Consider the following 17,402-nt stretch of genomic DNA (forward strand, 5'->3'; position numbering starts at 1 on the left):
ATGGATACTTTAATGAAGGTTGTGCCAGACACAGTCGCTGACAGTAACTATGAACATGTTCCTGTTCTTGGAATTCAAACAAAAAAAAGAAAATGAAAACAAAGGAGGGCCATGAAAGCTGCTCATTTGGAACGAGGCAAGACATAGGAGAGCAGATCAGCAGCTCCCAGGGCACACTCGGCTTTCCAAAGGGAAAGATCACAAATGCAGAAAGAAGAAACTGTTTTCCAGGACACTGTTTTGATGGTTGGACCCTTGCGAAGCTTCCTCTCCATCTTTTTCCATTCCACAGGCAGCACAACACACACTACGTGACTCATTTTCTCGCCCGCTTTGTTGTTGCGTGGGAGTGGGAAATGCAGCTGGAATCCATCTACTGAGCACGGGGAGAAGAGGGTGAAGTCAATGGCAGTGAGGAAGGCCTGTGTGGTAACTGCCTGCCTGGCTCAGCAAGACTGCTGCTTCTGTCAGGCTTGCAGGGAACGCAGGTTCTGCTGGCAGAAAGATGTTTGGGGTCTCTTCTGCTCAGCAGAACAACGCAAAATCCTGAGATTTGGCCCCAGCAAGGGCAAGTGAGGACAGACAGGACAAGGCTGACACTGCCTGCCTGCCTCATGGAGACCCAAGAACTGAGGAAGCTCCAACCTTACCCATTGGATTGCAGGCCCAGGACACAGCTGAGCACCCAGCACACGAGCACAGTGCTGTGAGACCCTCTGCAGCAATGCTCCACATTTACTTAAGACTTCCAGCTAAGGATCTTGTGTCAACCCAAGGTTATAGATAACAGAACTGGGTGATGACTAGAATATGCTGGAATACCCCAAGGCTATTTTTTTCTACTTTGGGCTGTTAAATAACACCAGCTTTTAGGCTACACTAGAAAAGGGAACTGAACAGTCTCACTCGAGGTTAAAAAACAAACAAATAAAAACCTTGTGTGGACCTAGGGCACTTCTGTGCTGTCAGAAAGTTACATTAACTAATTACAAGTCTAGCAAGAGACAACACAGTCCAGCTCCAGCACTAAATCCTACAAACTAAACGCTGCATTTCTATGGAGTTCTCAAAAACGCAAACTTAAAAACAAGAAGAAAATCCTCCTTTGCCAGCTTGTGGTTTACGTCCCTGATGTCTGCGTATTTCTTGATCCCAGCCAAGAGCAGACTTGCTCTGAGCATCATGCTTGTTCCTCTTGCCTCAGCCTCTCTACCCAAAAGTAGAGGCTAACAGCAATGTTTCAAAGCAAGCCTTTCACAAAGGTTTCCAAGTGTTTGATGGCAATGCTGTAATTCAGCCCTCACAGCACACAGTGTTGAGATTTTATGGTTTGACTGTAGGCTGAACTCAAAACTTGATCAAACCCCCCCCTCTAAAAAAAACTGACAAAGAAAAAAAACCAACCTGGTTTACAGAAGAGCTTTCCAGTCCTGTTTCACACAGAGCTTTACACCAAGGAACAGCCTTGGTGATTCTATGATTCTGTGAAACTGTGCAGATCTCAAAAGTATTCTCACTAAAGCACTTCATGTTAACGCTGCATAGTGATTGTGCATAAGGTACAATTAAAACCTTTAATAAAAATCTCAACTTGTAAAATGCACGCAGAGCTTTCTGTAGGATACAAGAGGTTTGATTTTTCTTCCTTTATTTTTAGATTAGTTCTCTTTAACGTTTTCCTTGTATGTTCATCTCCCCGCTATCACTACTCCTGGGTTTCATTGACAGCAATATGACTACAGAGAATTTAAAGAGAGAAGGCTGTAAGACACATGGTCTGTGAAGTTCTCCATCTCCTGTTTTTAGGGAAATCACTTTAAGTACAGCAATAATTCCAGAGACGAGCATTAGAAGTTAATGACTCATCAAAAGAACAGGAAATAGGAAACTTTAAGACCTTAAAGGCACAGCAAAGAGGAGGTATTTCATGTCATGTACAACACAACCACCATAACTACAGTATTTCACGCTCAATGGGGGAAGCAGCATTTGAGGACATCTATCATGGTAATTATGTAATGCTGGAGGGAGCACAACTTTATTTTTTATTCAGTTTGACCCTGAGCACCGTCAAAATAGAAGACTACAAACATTTGGAACGTGATATATGGGTACGATCTCGTACTTAAACAAGAAAGGTTTAAAAAAATTAAAGTAAATAATTCACAGGCCAGATTCAATTCTCAGGATATACTGGGAATTACTCCCCTGCAGTCAGAGTTAACTGAGACTTGCCCCAATGTAACAGAAGACTTCACATGACTACTTGAACTCTAATTCCGCCATGTAACTTTAGGCAGAAACAATTCTCATGATTAAAACTGCTGCTCCTGTCTCAGTGCCCAACCCAACGCACAAAGGCACCTATTTAAACTTCACTCTACGCCCAAAGAACAGGTCTGCTGTACATGGAGCAGGAATGCCCTTCACCCCCAACAGCCACCAAACACAACCGTGTCCTTCCGTCACTGCATTTTGGCAGTGAAATATCACCCCAAACCGCTCTTCCTGTCCCCAGCACTGGTGACTCATTCACCCTGCACTCACATGCAGGTAACAGGAGGAGACGTTTGCCTCGCTGCAGCCCTCCTGCCCGCGTTGCAGCATCACCTGCCTCCCTGCTCAGCAGTCCCCATCTGCCACCCAGCTCTGACTTTGTGCAGATTACTCGAGGATTTATTTATTTTCAAGCAGGCTACGTGGATGAAAACAGGCTCTACTTTGTCCTCCTGCTCCGTAGCTTCTACCCATTTGTCTCATTAACTCATTTGGGGTTGTCGTGATGTTAGCCCTTTAGGGCAGAGATGGCATCTGTAAGATAAATTCCCACCCCACTGCCCCAACCTCACTGGATGAGGTGTGTGACCACCACAAGAAAAGTAATATTAAATACAAACACTGAAATGTTGTGAGCCACGTTCACAGAGCCAGGCCTTAAAGCATCAAGCATCTCTCCCGGATTGTAAAGCAGGGGCTGCCAGCTCACAGACCACATTTTCATCAGCTGCACCCTCGTCATTTCCTGATTTCGTTTTCATTAAAGTGTAGTCCAGGATTAAAACCAGTCAGCTGGATCTTCTATGTGGTGCAGGCAATTTGCAATATTGCACCAGCGTTCAATCTTAATGACGCTGCACAAATACGCCCCTCTGTGTCATCCTTTACTACACTGCAAAAAAATAATAATCAGCCTAATCTATAAATGGAGAACAGTTTCCTGCTTCATATACTGGAAGACAACATGTTTTTCTATAGGTTATTAAAAGTAATCACTTCAGGATAAATCCTCTAGTGAATACGACAATGTTTTCCATTTCATTTTCTGTGCATGCACCACTTTCAAAAGATCAGAAAGTTGGAATCTCCCAGAAAATCACACAGGAATGAAAGCAGTGGCAAAGCTGCCTCGACCGACAACCTCAACCTCAACATTTTCTGCTCTGTGTTGTTTCCTAAGGCTTTTTATTGCACGATCGGGTGCAGTACCTAAAACCCTCACAAGACTATTTAACATTTACTGGTGAAAATGTAGCATTTCTGTGAAATTTGATATTTTCTTTCATCAAAGGCAGGGAGCCTCAACCCACATGTTAACAGTAATGTAACAAGCCTACTGCATGTGCTACAACTGAAGATCCTTTTCCAATTAGAATTCATTTACACTGGGGAGAGGAAGGGCAGGAACAAAGAGGTGGCTCTGGAATTTATTTAGAGCTGGAATCGGACCATCGCAGCTCGGAGGACTGGCAGCTCAGCTGGAACCTACACACTTGCTAGGACTCTGCAGAGAAACAGCAGTGCAAGAGCTTGTTAGCAGGGAGCACAGTTCGTCCTCAGAAATCCAAGGCAATGCACACGAGAACTTTATTTTTTTCTATGGAGGGTAAAGAAAATCACGTCTGTTGTATTAGGGGAAGAACTACTTAATTTTCCTGAAACTTGAGCCTGACTTTGCTTTTCAGTTCCAGCTCTGGTAGAATCTCCAGATCAAACTCATTAGCGTTTGTTAAAACCAGGTTTGCTGATAGAAATGTGTGGGACAGCAAACAAAATCAGCATCAGGCCTCGAGAGAGGATGTGCCTCTTTAATTGAAAAAGGCAGAGTAATCATTCATTTATTTAACCCAGAGATGATTATAATCTGAAAACCTTGAAATCCTCTTACACAACAACTGTTTTGGCAAGCCCCTCTGTGTTCCAACAAATATTAAACTGTGCTTGCCATTTGTCTAAGGAATCTTGTATTAATAAACATGAAGAAGAACACTTTTACCTCCCACACTCAACGACAGAAGAAAACAAAGACCAGCTGTATTCATCAATGGATCCTTGTTCTGCACATAAAGGCTAATTACATTTTACTTCAAGCCTACACATGGAAAACTTTTCTGCTGCCATCTTGTCAAATTCAGCGTCTGATGTTCCAGCTGACAGACTGCAATGACTGCACATAATGAACTTCTTTCTGCCATTAACACCTTCAGCACCCTGGCCTATCTGCGCAACGCAGCGCCCGGCTTCTGCCAAAGGCAAGGCTGAGCTCTGTGGATTCCAACGAAAGGAGCTGATCTCACTGAAGATTCCAAGTCCAGAATCCAACCTCGGTTGAAGATGCCCTGCCAGCACCGAGCTCAGTTACTCCAAACCTCCCTCTGCACACAGCGCTTTGAGCCGGGACGTTCAGAAACCCCCAGCAGAAGATAAACAAACCAGCTGACACAGCGACATCCAACTTCAAGATCACAACCACCAGTCGCTAGGACAGAATCCAGACTCCTTCATGCTGATACTGAAGACTTTTTTTTTGAAAGCTTTTCACAGTTACAAACAGTTAAAAGACAGATTTACTCCAAAACTGACAAGCTTCAAAGTACTTTTAGCTTCAAAAAATTGACAATTATCTTTTTTTTCCTGAAGGCATTCCAATTCATCTGCATCAAATAAGTGTCTGTAAAACTAACAATTCTGGCCTAAGATAAAAATCACATGTTTTTAAAACACAAAATTAAAATTGGCAATACAAGTAGCTTTTCAGACTTAGATCAAAAGAGGGTTTCTTTTCAGAGAAGAATCAAACTGTCTTTCACCATTTTTATTGGTGTTTTTTCAACTTTTCTCCCAGCTTTTACAATTAAAATAAATGACTCAATCTCACTGTCTACATTCAGTTCCCCTTTCATGGCTTTCTAGATTTCCATATTGCAGAATTTGGGCTACAAACCCCATGGATGGCTGCTATTATGCAAGCACTATTTCTGCCATAAATATCCAAAACAATGATAAAATATTTCTGCTGTTATTACAGTCTACAAGTTTGTTTTCACAGTGTATTGGTTTAGGAGATAAAGTAAATGCCTAATGCCTGCTTCAGGATTCAGCTCTGTGATATCTACATTACAGACCCAGCGTTCATCATTGTTCTGATACAGATCACAGTAAAGCTTCTTGCAACTGCAGATCCTACTAATTTGATGTAATTTGCTGTGTGTTAGGTAAGAATTGTACTCAAGATCCTAAGAAAACATCTGTGTGAATCTTCCTGAGAAAATGAAGTACATCAGAAGTGCAAGCAATCTGTTTAGAGTACATCTTTTGCACAGTGTAAAATAAATCATGCTACTAAGGGAAACAGTATTGAAATCCAAAATGCAAACACTGCAAGGAAGGACACTGAAAGGAGTGAGGGGTTGAAAGGTTCAGAGCCTACAACCACTGAGCCCTGATGCCTGTTCCTGCAGCAATGACTGCAAGGCAAAATCCCAGCAACAGAGCTGTCAAGCATCAGTTATGAGCAGAAAGGGAAATAAAGGCAATTTGCAGTAATTTAAGGCTCCATCAGAAACATCATTAGTATGCATCCCTTAAAGAAGGATGAAATCAACGAGGGAAAAAAATACATTTGATCACCTTATGCAGATTTCAAAGGGGACTGGAGTTACAGGGTACAACCAAAATTTACTTTGAAGATTACTGTTAATGATGTGAAAGGTATTTCAACCCCAGACACTGATTCTGAACCGCTATGGACAGAATTCTGTAAGCTCCAACCTCCCCATGTTCTTCAGAGGGGAACTGGATCCTCTGTGCTCACAGAACCACACACTAAGAAATTAAAACTTCTTGTGAGTTTAAGTGGCCTCGAAAAACCTGATTCTGCCATGTGCAATATCAGAAAGCCACTTCCCTATACGCCAAAACAAAGCCATGGCACTCTTCCCACCAAGCCTGCACTGAAGTCTCTCTCCCCAAAGCATGGAGACAGCCAGCAGCCTTCTGCTTCCATTCTCTTCTGTACCACAACAGGTGGCACAGCTGGGAGGAAGGGTTTTCCTGTCTATTCACCCATCACCCTCCTACTTGGAAAAGAAGGAGGCAGTGATGCCTGGGTGTGACACATGCAGCTGGCAAAGGATGTCTCCTTGCTTACAGAGGGCACCCCTTGCTTTCCCATCTCATTCCAGAAGAAGGAAGCACTGTTTGGGCTGAATTCTGGGATTGCTGCTGTTCATGAGATTTCCTTCTCATCACAACATTTCCATAAATAAAGAGTGAAAAGAGAAAAACAGCAGAAATCTGTTTTCTGTCTTTTGTTTTTGGAACTGAATGTTAATAAAACCAAGGGATAATTGAGTACAGCAGCCATTACAAAGATAAGGAGATACATATATATATATATTTGAGACTACCTGTGTTCTGCTTGAAAAAAGCAACAATTGGCCAAAAATATCATTCCGTAGAGTTTGGGTGGATTTGGGAGAAAGATGGCTGTTATGTCACAACCAGAAAGGATCAGGGTGCTTATCAGTGCAGTGGATATCCAGTGGTAAACCCATTCTTCTCAGCAAGACTGCAGAATCACAGAAAATACTGTAATCCTGAAAGTGGCCAATTTCTAAATAAAATATGAGACATGGAATAAAAGATGCATAGCAGATGCAGCACCTGAGAATTAAATCAGGAATGCAGCAGCATGTGGCCCAGGAAAAGTGTATTGTTGGGTAGAAAAACATGAGAATTAATAAATTCTCTACAGGAGACCAAATTATGACAGTGTTTACAAAAAAGTGTGGACTCCTGAACCTCTCCCATCTTGTCCATTTCCAATAGGCAGATACAAATAAAAAAAGCAACAGTACCCTGAAGGAAGAAATAGGAGGAAAGCAGTGAATTCTTACTTTGCAGTAGTTTCTTCATCGTATTTTGTTTTCAGATCAAACAGTTCTGTTCTGGTTTTTTCCAAGGCTAAAAGGCAAAAACATGAAGCATTACACTGCTGTAACAACAGCGAAAAGCAAGAAGACTACTCCATTCTTTTAATTGAGCCATAAATAAAGCTCTGTATCTCCTGATGAAAAATCCTTTGCTCTATCTTCTTACCTAGGCAAATCATTACGACTTAGCAGAAATTTATCTTCTCATTTTTCGTTTTCTTCTGGTATTACTTCAACATTATAAAAATTTCCAGTTTCTCTTCTGCTTAACAAAGCTAAACATTACTCATTTCTTATTTAGCCAGCTAAACTGCTTATTCATTTGAAATATTTACTGCAATAATTCAGGCAAGAAAATTTCTTGTGTTCTCAAAGGGAACAAAAACAAACGCATCGTGACCTGGAATATGTCAGAGTGCAGAGATGGACAGAAATATTAAAGGCATGTCACAGAACAGGCAAGGCACACTAGGAGATACTGGGCTCATACTGAACCCAGCCCACTATAAATACTTATCATAGAACAGAAATGTGTGAAACCAAAGCAAAACATTAACGTGGATGAAAAGTTCCATGGCCTGTTTTCACTGCTGTGATGTTGTAAAGCTGTATAAGCTTTGTGCTTGGCCGTGCCCACTCTATTTATCAATAGACTGGCTGCAACTCAAATGGTCATTCAAGGTGTGAAGCCCCAAAGCAGCTCTGATTCACAAAACACATTCGAGCTCTGCTGGTTCACACAGTCCTGACTCGGTGGAGGATCTCCGTCCTCTCACCCCAGCCTGTGCACTGCTATAGGTCAGAACAGCGATGCCAAACCTGTCTGCAAAGCTTGGACTTTGTGTTCAGCTTCTTCCAGCTTCGAGGCTGTCGACATCTGTGTCTCCTGCAATTTTCTGTAAACGGAGAAGAAGAGGTGAGAACAGAGCACGCAATCATGTTAAACAACTTACTTGTATTTTGCAAATTTGGAAGATGAAGTGATTAACTGTCTCCACCGTAACCAGACAACTGACAACACCACACAGACTACAAGGTGCTTCAGTGGGACCCATAAATCATGTCACATTGCAATACTGTTCATACTTTGCAGTCCCACTTATTAAAATTTTAGCAGTGTAGCCACCTCATAACATAAGCTGTGAACATTATACAAGAGTTGACTGCTATATAAATGACAACTTCAGAGGAAGGTTTTCTTGAGCATAATTTGTTTTGGAAATGTCACACACATTAAGAAAATTGTCACCAAGCACCCTCTGTTGTACAAAGTTAGTACAAGGAGAATGATACATTTCCATTTTACTGTCATAATGAAGAAATTTCTTGCCATAAGTGATATACTGGATAGATCAGGCAGCTGTTTCATCACAGCTATAATAGTTGCCAATTTCAGTAATATTATTTAGCTACTTCAAAAAAAACTCCACATATTTCAAAACAAATTTCACATTGATATTTTCTCTATAACATAATCAGACCTTTAATATGCTCGCATTTCTTATGGCCACAGGCAATATTTTCTGGTGTGTGTCAGCAATACACATTAGCATCATCCTTCCACACAGCCACTACACCCTTTGCTAAGGGCTAAATGAAAGGAGTTGTAAAACTCATCTTCAGAAGAGAGTCTGTCCAGCATCTCCCAGAAGACGTTATTTTTGTGACACTGCTTTTAAGATGTTCTGCAGATTTTGGAATTGTGAAATGCCTTATAAGAATACCAGCATCTGACTTGCACTCTCTAGGATACGTACCTTTATTCTCCAGCACGACTGACCAGACTGGTAGCTATTTGTAGTGAGAAACACACGACAGCTCCCTTCACCCCAATGACACACAGGGAGAACTCAGAATCTCCCCTATGCATTCTTTTTTTTTTTTTTTTTTTGCATTCTAATTCTCTCATTTTCTTTTATATTTATGCATTTCTAAATTGTACTTGCTGAAGACAGTGCTTACATGTTACTTATCAGAGAGTAACCACAGATAATGATGACCAGAAAATGCCTTGTGTTCATAGGTAGATCCTTCCCATTCAGCTCTGAATTTAAGCAATCCATGTATCAACTAAAAAGCTCAACATAAACTGACGGGCTTCTATGCTAAGCTGAACATGTTAGCCTCAATGTTATTGTTCCGTGGGAGAAATAAACTCTTCAAGGTAGGGAACTCAGCTTGAAAGAACTCCCTTACAACCCCTGGTCTCACCCAGAGAGATCTGTCTGCCCACTGACCTCTAAGATTCAAACACTCTTACTATTTGCAAAAGATCAGAAATGCATCCAAGATGTTTAAAATAAATTTTTAAAAAAAACAACAACAATAATGTAAAAATTAAAATACTCATTAATTTTAACACCAGAATGTGCAAGCTGTTGTGTAGTTCTAGTTGAGGAACACAGTCCCCTTCTTAGACATGATCGTATGAGCAGGAGTGAACCGCTCTTGGGCACAGTGCTCCATCTGAAACACCTCAGGGCTGTACCGATAGCACAACGATATTCTGACACAGCAAGTGGGCACAGCAGAGTGAACTGCATGCAAGCTAATGGAGAAAGATTGGTGTCACAAAGGACAACGCAGCCAGTGAAGAATAAAAGCAGGTTTGCACCCTTCTGAACACGACACCCCTCCATACAACGCTACTGCCAAGCAACAATCTGTCCCTGTTTTACTCCTACACTTCCACAATCGTTTTTCTGTGCAAAGTTGAGTATCAAATGATTCTGTGTCAAACACATAAATCATCAGAATCTCTCAATAAACGACCTGTCTCAGCACACCAAAGAAAGGATCCTGGATGGGAGGAGCAAACAGAAAAACACATCTCTCTTTTTCCACAGCACCTGCAGAGGACACACGCACACTCACCTCTCCTTCTCCGCGAAATCATTTTGTAATTTTTGTTCTTTTTCCAGAGCTATGTTCTCAGCTTGGTTCTTCAGGGTCTGTTCATATTCTCGGATTTTCTCCTTAAGTGCTTTTATTGTAACCTCTACAGAAAAACAATAGGGAAAGAATGAGTTTACATGGCTCCACGTGGCTCCACAACACAAGGCTTTCTTTACCCTGTAGGCTCAGTGTGTTTTAAACTTTAGCTCTTCAACTCTGACACAAAATCAATGGATATGAGTCCCTTCAGAGACCTTTTACTCCCTAAATGTTAAATTGAACTTTAAGTGTTTATGTTGAGAAGGATCAATGCAGTTTGCTGGAAAGCAGCGAGGAGGTTTCTCTAACATGACTTTAAAAAAAAATAAAAAATCAATTCTAAAATATAATATCACCTTATTGACTAGTCTTGAATTAGCTCGCTGCTGAGTACAGATTAATAAAGTCCCAGTGTGGGTTTACGTATGCATTTATACATAGGACAGTTAATTTACCTCATGTGCTCATGTAAAAAGAGGCAGTTTTACTATGGTTCATGCACAGATGCAATCTAACACTAATTGAACACATATCTTGGGTACAGCTCTGTCCTGCTTCACAGCTGATGACAAACAAAGATTTAACTGCAGTACTAACAACAGATCAGATGCAACAGACACTCTGGAGCCCTTCATACTCCCGTTACTCAGACTGCCTTGTCATCCTCACTGGGCTTCGTGCACGAGCACCAACTATTCCAGCTCTGAGTGCATTTGCTGTATTTCAGAGAATCTGAATAAACCCTCCTCTCAGATGAAGGAGCTTCCTTGCATTTGCTGAGCCTAGTGATGGATGAGAAATGAAGCAGAAACCTGAAGAGTCACCATGGAGCCACTGATGGACAGTGTCATGCGTGCCCTCATCCATTCCTATGTGAAAGCCCTCTGATCCCACCCACAGGAAAAGACCAAATCCTTATAGGGGCCATGAGAAGAAAAGCAGGACATTCACCAGAGTATGCTTTGTAACAATAATGGAATTTGGAAAAAGCATCAGAGTGCCAGAAGTCTTGCAGCTAGCAATATACTTCAGTGTACTCACAGACAGATGAGGCAGGTTAAAGGCATGGCTTATTAGCAGCTGCCATTAACGATGCTTTGGGAGAAACACCTTTGGATATAAAACATTTCTGGTTCTGCAGAAATACGGGAGAAAGAGTAACTCTGCTATGAAAAGTAAAGCCTAAGTACTTGGGAAAAAATATCTCAATAACACCACCAAAACCAAGCATAATCCTTTAAAAGCCTGCACTCCCAGACTTGACTGGGGAAGTGTCCCAGCAGACAGCAGATACCTGGCGATAAGGTCTGCAGGCTGGGAGCTGCACTGAAGGCAGCTGGCCAGAGACCATGGGAGCAGAGGAGAGTGAAGAAGTGACTGCCAGCACAGCCACTGCTTCTGAATGAAGGAGTGGGATTGTGCTTGCCATGCAAAAATCAGATGAGTCTCATTACTGATTAATAAGCCATGAAAGGGACGTGATGATTTTTTTTTTTTTTTTTAATGAGCAAAGAGAAATGCTTCTGAGATCTGGGAAACATGAATTCTGCTCTCCTGAATAAGCAAAGGGTGCTCCTTCACACATGCAAAAGGATGCTCATTCCTACATACAAAGGATGTACTATTTGTGCTGGAGGTATCTTTGCTGCAAGTATTTTCACATCTGAACCTGCAAAAGTATTCAGGTATGTGAACAAGCACAGAATCAGATAAGCAGCTTCCATTTCAATAATCTCAAGGAAATTATTAGAGTTGCATCTTATCCATTCAGAATGCCTTATTTTAGAAGGAAATAGAATACTAAAATTAATGCAAAAATGCACAAACATGGGAAAAAGTATTACTTTTGTGACAGAATCTGTTTTTACCTCTAGGCACAGACTAATCCTCTGCACTGCTCCAAAAACTAAGTGCCTCTTTTGCTGTTCAGGTCAGCTGAAGCTTGTTAGCCACTGCCATTTATACCAGTTTTGGAAGAAGTTCTTAAAGGCATTGTACGGCTTGTATACAGCCCTCCAAACAAAGAGATTAACTGATCAAAGCACCCTTAGCCAACAACAGGCTTTTCCCTGGATATCTTATTAATGCCTGTTTGAAATAGAGTGTGAAACTATTGCGCTGGCGTCAAACACAGCGCAAACACCAGAGTGGCACCACAGAAAGGAAGTCAGCACGCACAAGGGGAAACAAAAAGACCAGTCTGTGCACAGCTGCTGCAAACAACTACGGAATCTGAGATCTATTCCACCTTCTGGGATGAACCCCCATGTCGTGCCTGCATGTATGGGAAGCACAGCCTCGTGAAAACTGCACAGTGAGTTACAGTTATTGTGCATTTCCACTGCAACACTGCCAGTGGGCAGCGTTATGGTTCCCACGTAACACCTTCTGTAGTGCAGCCTGAATCTTTGCAGGCTGGGACCTGTCTTCCCAAAGGCCATCCCTTCCATGTTAATATCATGTAGGTGTATAGATGCTCCTTCTGCTGAAAATGAGATGCAATAAATCCAACCTGGCTGCTAATGTTGCTTTCAAGCACCCACTTGGGTGCAATGGCTCCACAGTCTAAGAAAGCTTCAGTGTCTCCACATGTGTAGAAAAAACCCTCATCTATGATCCAGAACATAGCACTGAATATGAAAATGACCAGCCCTACGTACAGGGAAGCAGGCATACAACCAAGCAAAATTTGCTTCCTGGTGCAGGAAACATGTTCTTCTGAGATAGAAGAAAACTTGAACAGTCCTAAAGACAAAATGCTTTAAATCTAATTGAGACTTTCATGTAGTCCATCTACTCCAGTCTCATGAAAACTTAATTAAACATAATTAGCTTGTTTACATTGTTCCACACTGTTCTTTGCACAGTTCGTACAGTAAACGTAAAGTATGCATGCTGAATGTACTCCAGCAGCAGAACGCAGATTCACATGAGGAAAAACAGAGTAAAATTTCCATTTGTACAAGGCTGTACCCATATATGAAATACTGGTTGTTTTTTCTTTGTGCATGGCTGTGTAAGATATGTGTTCTACGTGCACCCACGCGTCCATTCAGCTTGATGTCAGCAGCAGCACAGCCTACACGTAACTTCAGCTGGTGGAGTCACTTCCAGGCAGAGCTGGAGGAGGCTACAATGCAGTAACAGCCTCCTTCTCTGATGTGGTGCTACAGAAACTTTTCACGAAATGCAGAGAGTGTAACCCAAAGCCACAAACGCACAAATGCAGAAGTGGCAACAACACAATACTACACTTTCTTTACTGAGTTTCAATGCTACTGACAACTCTGCCTGTAAGCAATAAAACTGAATTTAATCTCAGTCTTCAAATGTTAGCACGCATTAAAAGCTGATAAACGAATTCATTTGCAACCTACCCTGATTTTTCACCTCGGCAAATTCTTTGTTGTATTCCTCTAGAGTTTCCCTAAGTTTCTGGTTCTCTGTTTCAATATCGTGCATTCGCTGAACCTTCAGCTGAAGCTGCTGTCCTAAATCCAAAGCTGGAACTGGATCTGAAAAAGAAACAGTAAAGTAAAACATAAGGTAACAGTAACACTTCTGCAACTCCAGCAGCTCAGAGTACAAGTAGCCTTTTTCCTTTATGGATATCCAGTGACAAGTTTTAATTACTCTTCCTGTATGCTCCTCACTCCATATCCTACATAATTAAAAAATATGGATAGTTAAGTTCATCTAGGCTACCCTTTAGACTGGGGCTGCCTTCCTCACTGGGGCATTCACCCACAGGGCAGTCTGCCCTGGGTGCAGACAGGCACAGTGCAACGGCACGTGACAGCCTAAAGCTATGTATTTTTCTGTTCAAAATGAGAAGTTTGAGGGAGAAAAGCAATCCAGACAATACCATCCACGGACAGCTGGTGTCTCTTAAATACCTTCACTTCCACAGGACTGAATTTCTGAGGAAAATTCTGCCCTCCTGCACAGCTGAGCACTAAAAGGTTATTTGATTAGAGAGACGTAAGCTGTATTTTCTCAGAGCGACAGATCAATAATAACGGTGTGAATTTAATACCATAAATCTTGGATTTTGTGACCTGCATTCCCCACTTTTCTTACACTTCTAATCGAATAAACATTAGAAATTATTTTATAAGTCCTTGTAATACGAATTCTCCGATGCCGGCTCCCTTCCCGAGGACACACCTGACACGTACACGGGTCATTTATTCTGGGATTTCTTCCCCATCAGGATAGGAAAACGCTGGAGTCCAGCGGACTTATAAAAGATTATTGAATACATTTCTCTTATGGGCGCCAGCATCTCTTGTGGAATGGCTGCAAAGATTTAGTCTCCTGTCGAGGAATGCTAAACACCAAACTCAGCGGATCAACAACAGTATATGTTAGGGAGTTCACTTAATTTTCAACCACCACAGTCATTAATTTTTCAGACCACCCTCAGTCTCTGGAAACACATAATAAGTCTATTGTACCTCTGTTAACACATTAAGCATGAGCCTGTGTGTTTTTTCAATATGCCAGCATTGTTTCATAGTTTATAAAAGAATAGTGCTGGGTTATGTTGAGCTCAGAGACACTGTAAGTAGCAGTCTGCTGCATTTTGTTACTTTGGTTCTTCAACAGCTCATGGCATTACCCCGTTCATAATACAAAATCTAGGTTGCTTGTCATCTGTTCTCTGTACATACATAGTTTATGACTACATCGCTTTTTCATTTATGCTTTTTAGGCCAAATACTTTTCGTTATTATTATCTGCATTAAAATATTTATAATAAATCAAACTTAAAATGTTATTGCGACAGAGACGGGGGGGGAAACAGGTAAGGAATTACACACCAAGTTGAAGTCACAGCAGTAGCACGAGTTGCAGCCCCTGCAGCACTGCTGCGCGGCCCCATCAAGGCGCAGGCTGTCACAACATGCCCTTCTCCCACGGAGGTCTGCGACCCTTTGTGGGACCAAATGCTTGTCAGCACCGTGCTGCAGAGCCAGGCCTGGGCAGCAGGGATCTGAGCACTGCTTATGGAATTCCTACAGAACAGCACTAAAATGCTACAAGGAAAGAAAGCGAACTTCACAAACCTGTGAGCGCGATTTTACCCCCACTGTAAGACCAGGCACCACAGATGCATCTTGCTCCAAATGCACGTGGCTTTTTACTTTCCAATCAGACCAAAATAACGTGGGCATTATGAAGTGAATAATGACAAACCTTTAGTCAAATCTGAGGTCCCTGAGCAGCTTTATGCACAAAATGAAAATGCTCACGATCTCATAATTATTCATCAGGACATGTATATTTAATTTAGCTCTATTAAAGGTTAATGTTCAAGTAGCAAAACAGTGGCAGAACAAACAAAATGTAAGAACAGTCTCTGTGCATTAAACTTCAAACTTTACCAGAGCCCATTTGAAGGACTGATGGCCTGCAGCCACTAAATAATGCGAAGGACACAGCATGAGCACCTCTTAGCCCTAATTTTTATCACTGCATGGCAATAAGATGACCAAGACACTGTGACCAGAGATAGAAATAATTCAGTTCTCACGACAAGCTTTAACATGCTCTAATTAAAAAAAAAAACCAAACATCTAAAAGGCCACGATTTCTGAAGTATTTATGAACACCAATTAATACGAAACAAGCATAAACCCTATTTGAGTGGAGTGCATTTAAAAATAAATAAAAATACTCCGCTCTTCCCAACGTATGCATGCATGAAGAAGCATACCTTTGTGTATTAACCAGGCTTACAAAGTGTGTTTCATGTCATTTAACAGGAGGTCACTGAATTTTTAAACAAGCAATGGACCAAAACTTTCGATTCATTACACAAACAACAGGCACACACGTTTCAGACAAATCAAATGCCACTAGCTTATAGGCAGCAACAAAGACGTGCCTTTTCTGTAACTGCTAAAAGAGAAAAATCATCTCAATTAACACTTAAATGTACAAAACTCATTGCAAATTATTCTCCTTGTTTGGCTCTTATCTGGCTTGCAGAAGTTCAGGATCTCTGCATGGCACAAGATAAATAAGAAATGAAAAAAGAGACAAGAAGGATCAGCTCATCTACAACTTAAAGCCCATAGTGCAATTGTTATTGCCTAGCAGTAAATGGAGATGTTTGTTTTTATGCTGAGTTCTGCACACATTTCTACATTTTCCTGCTCTGTTCTGCTCTCCTAAGCCACTTGTTGCATCCTACCCCACAGAGATGCCCCCTGCACCGCGTGTGCACACAGAGCCCCACACACCCAGACCTGATCCCTGATGAGCCGTGGGTGCCCCTGCTCACAACAGGGCTGTTGGACCTGATGGCCTTTAAGGGCCCCTTCCAACTGTAACAATTCTGTGACTCTATGAGGCTTCCCCACACTACCGGAGCAGCGCTGCTGCTTTTGCTTCCCCAAAGACCTCGCTGAGCAGCCCAGAGGAGCTGAGTGGACGTGGCCCAGCTAATGAAAATGCGAGCAAACCAAAAGGGCGACGTTATAAAGAAGTAAATATTGTCTGTCAAACAAGCGGGATGCAAAGCAGCAGCACTTCCAGATCATTCATATGCCATGGACAACACACCATTTCTGAGCAACAGTGCAAAAGAACAAATTGTCGGCGCTGCTGCTTCTGCACGTAAACAAAGCACCGCTTTCAAAGCAACCTAAAGGCAGGTCCTGATAAAACGCCGCTTTACGTTACGAGCTGGATGGAGGCAGCGCTTCACACCTGCAGCCTCAAACCGGGAGGCAAGGCTGGTCTATCCGTGACCAACGCCACTTCCAAACAGAATCTTGTTCATAAAACCCAAACCCAGCACAAAGGCAGCCCTCAGCGACAGAGCAGCGCCTGCTGCCCTCCCTGGGCACACCGGGCTGGACGCTGACATCACAGCACTCACATTGAGCAGGGGCACTCTGGGCTAATGTAATCATACGATTACATAATTAACCCAGCTGTCTCATTAAGAAAATCAACTGGAATTCAGGGCATAATTAGTCATACAGCAATTAGCATGCTGATGAGCAACTGATGAAAAGCTGTCTCGATATGGAGTATGCTGGGACCACCCTCGTTATTTAAGCAGAAGAGGGGAAAAGCTCCGGAACGTAACGCTGCGATGGAGGTCTGCGTTCGGTGGCGTTTCGGAAGGTGGAAGCTCAAAAGTTGCTCGAACAGCGCGCGCTGCTCGGAGCTGTCAGCCCGAAGGGAAAAAAAGACGCTGTCAGCGCTTAAACACAGAGAGAGAGACACGGAGCGCGCGGTGCC

At 42.2% G+C, this 17,402-nt stretch overlaps 1 protein-coding gene across 6 annotated transcripts in view; it reads right to left on the bottom strand.

The window, feature by feature from the left end:
• Nucleotides 1–17,402, bottom strand: part of CUX1 (cut like homeobox 1) — a 226,429-nt gene that overhangs the window by 105,465 nt on the left and 103,562 nt on the right. For all 6 annotated transcript variants that reach the window (XM_052688845.1, XM_052688843.1, XM_052688844.1 and 3 more), the window contains exons 5-8: nt 13,523–13,660; nt 10,086–10,209; nt 8,031–8,107; nt 7,176–7,242 (exon numbers count right to left, since the gene is read on the bottom strand). In XM_052688845.1, coding sequence (XP_052544805.1) covers nt 7,176–7,242; nt 8,031–8,107; nt 10,086–10,209; nt 13,523–13,660 — 406 coding nt within the window. The remainder of the gene's footprint in view (nt 1–7,175; nt 7,243–8,030; nt 8,108–10,085; nt 10,210–13,522; nt 13,661–17,402) is intronic.

The sequence above is a fragment of the Tympanuchus pallidicinctus genome, unplaced genomic scaffold, assembly GCF_026119805.1.
Source record: "Tympanuchus pallidicinctus isolate F22 unplaced genomic scaffold, pur_lepc_1.0 scaffold24, whole genome shotgun sequence".
NCBI classification, from domain to species: domain Eukaryota; kingdom Metazoa; phylum Chordata; class Aves; order Galliformes; family Phasianidae; genus Tympanuchus; species Tympanuchus pallidicinctus.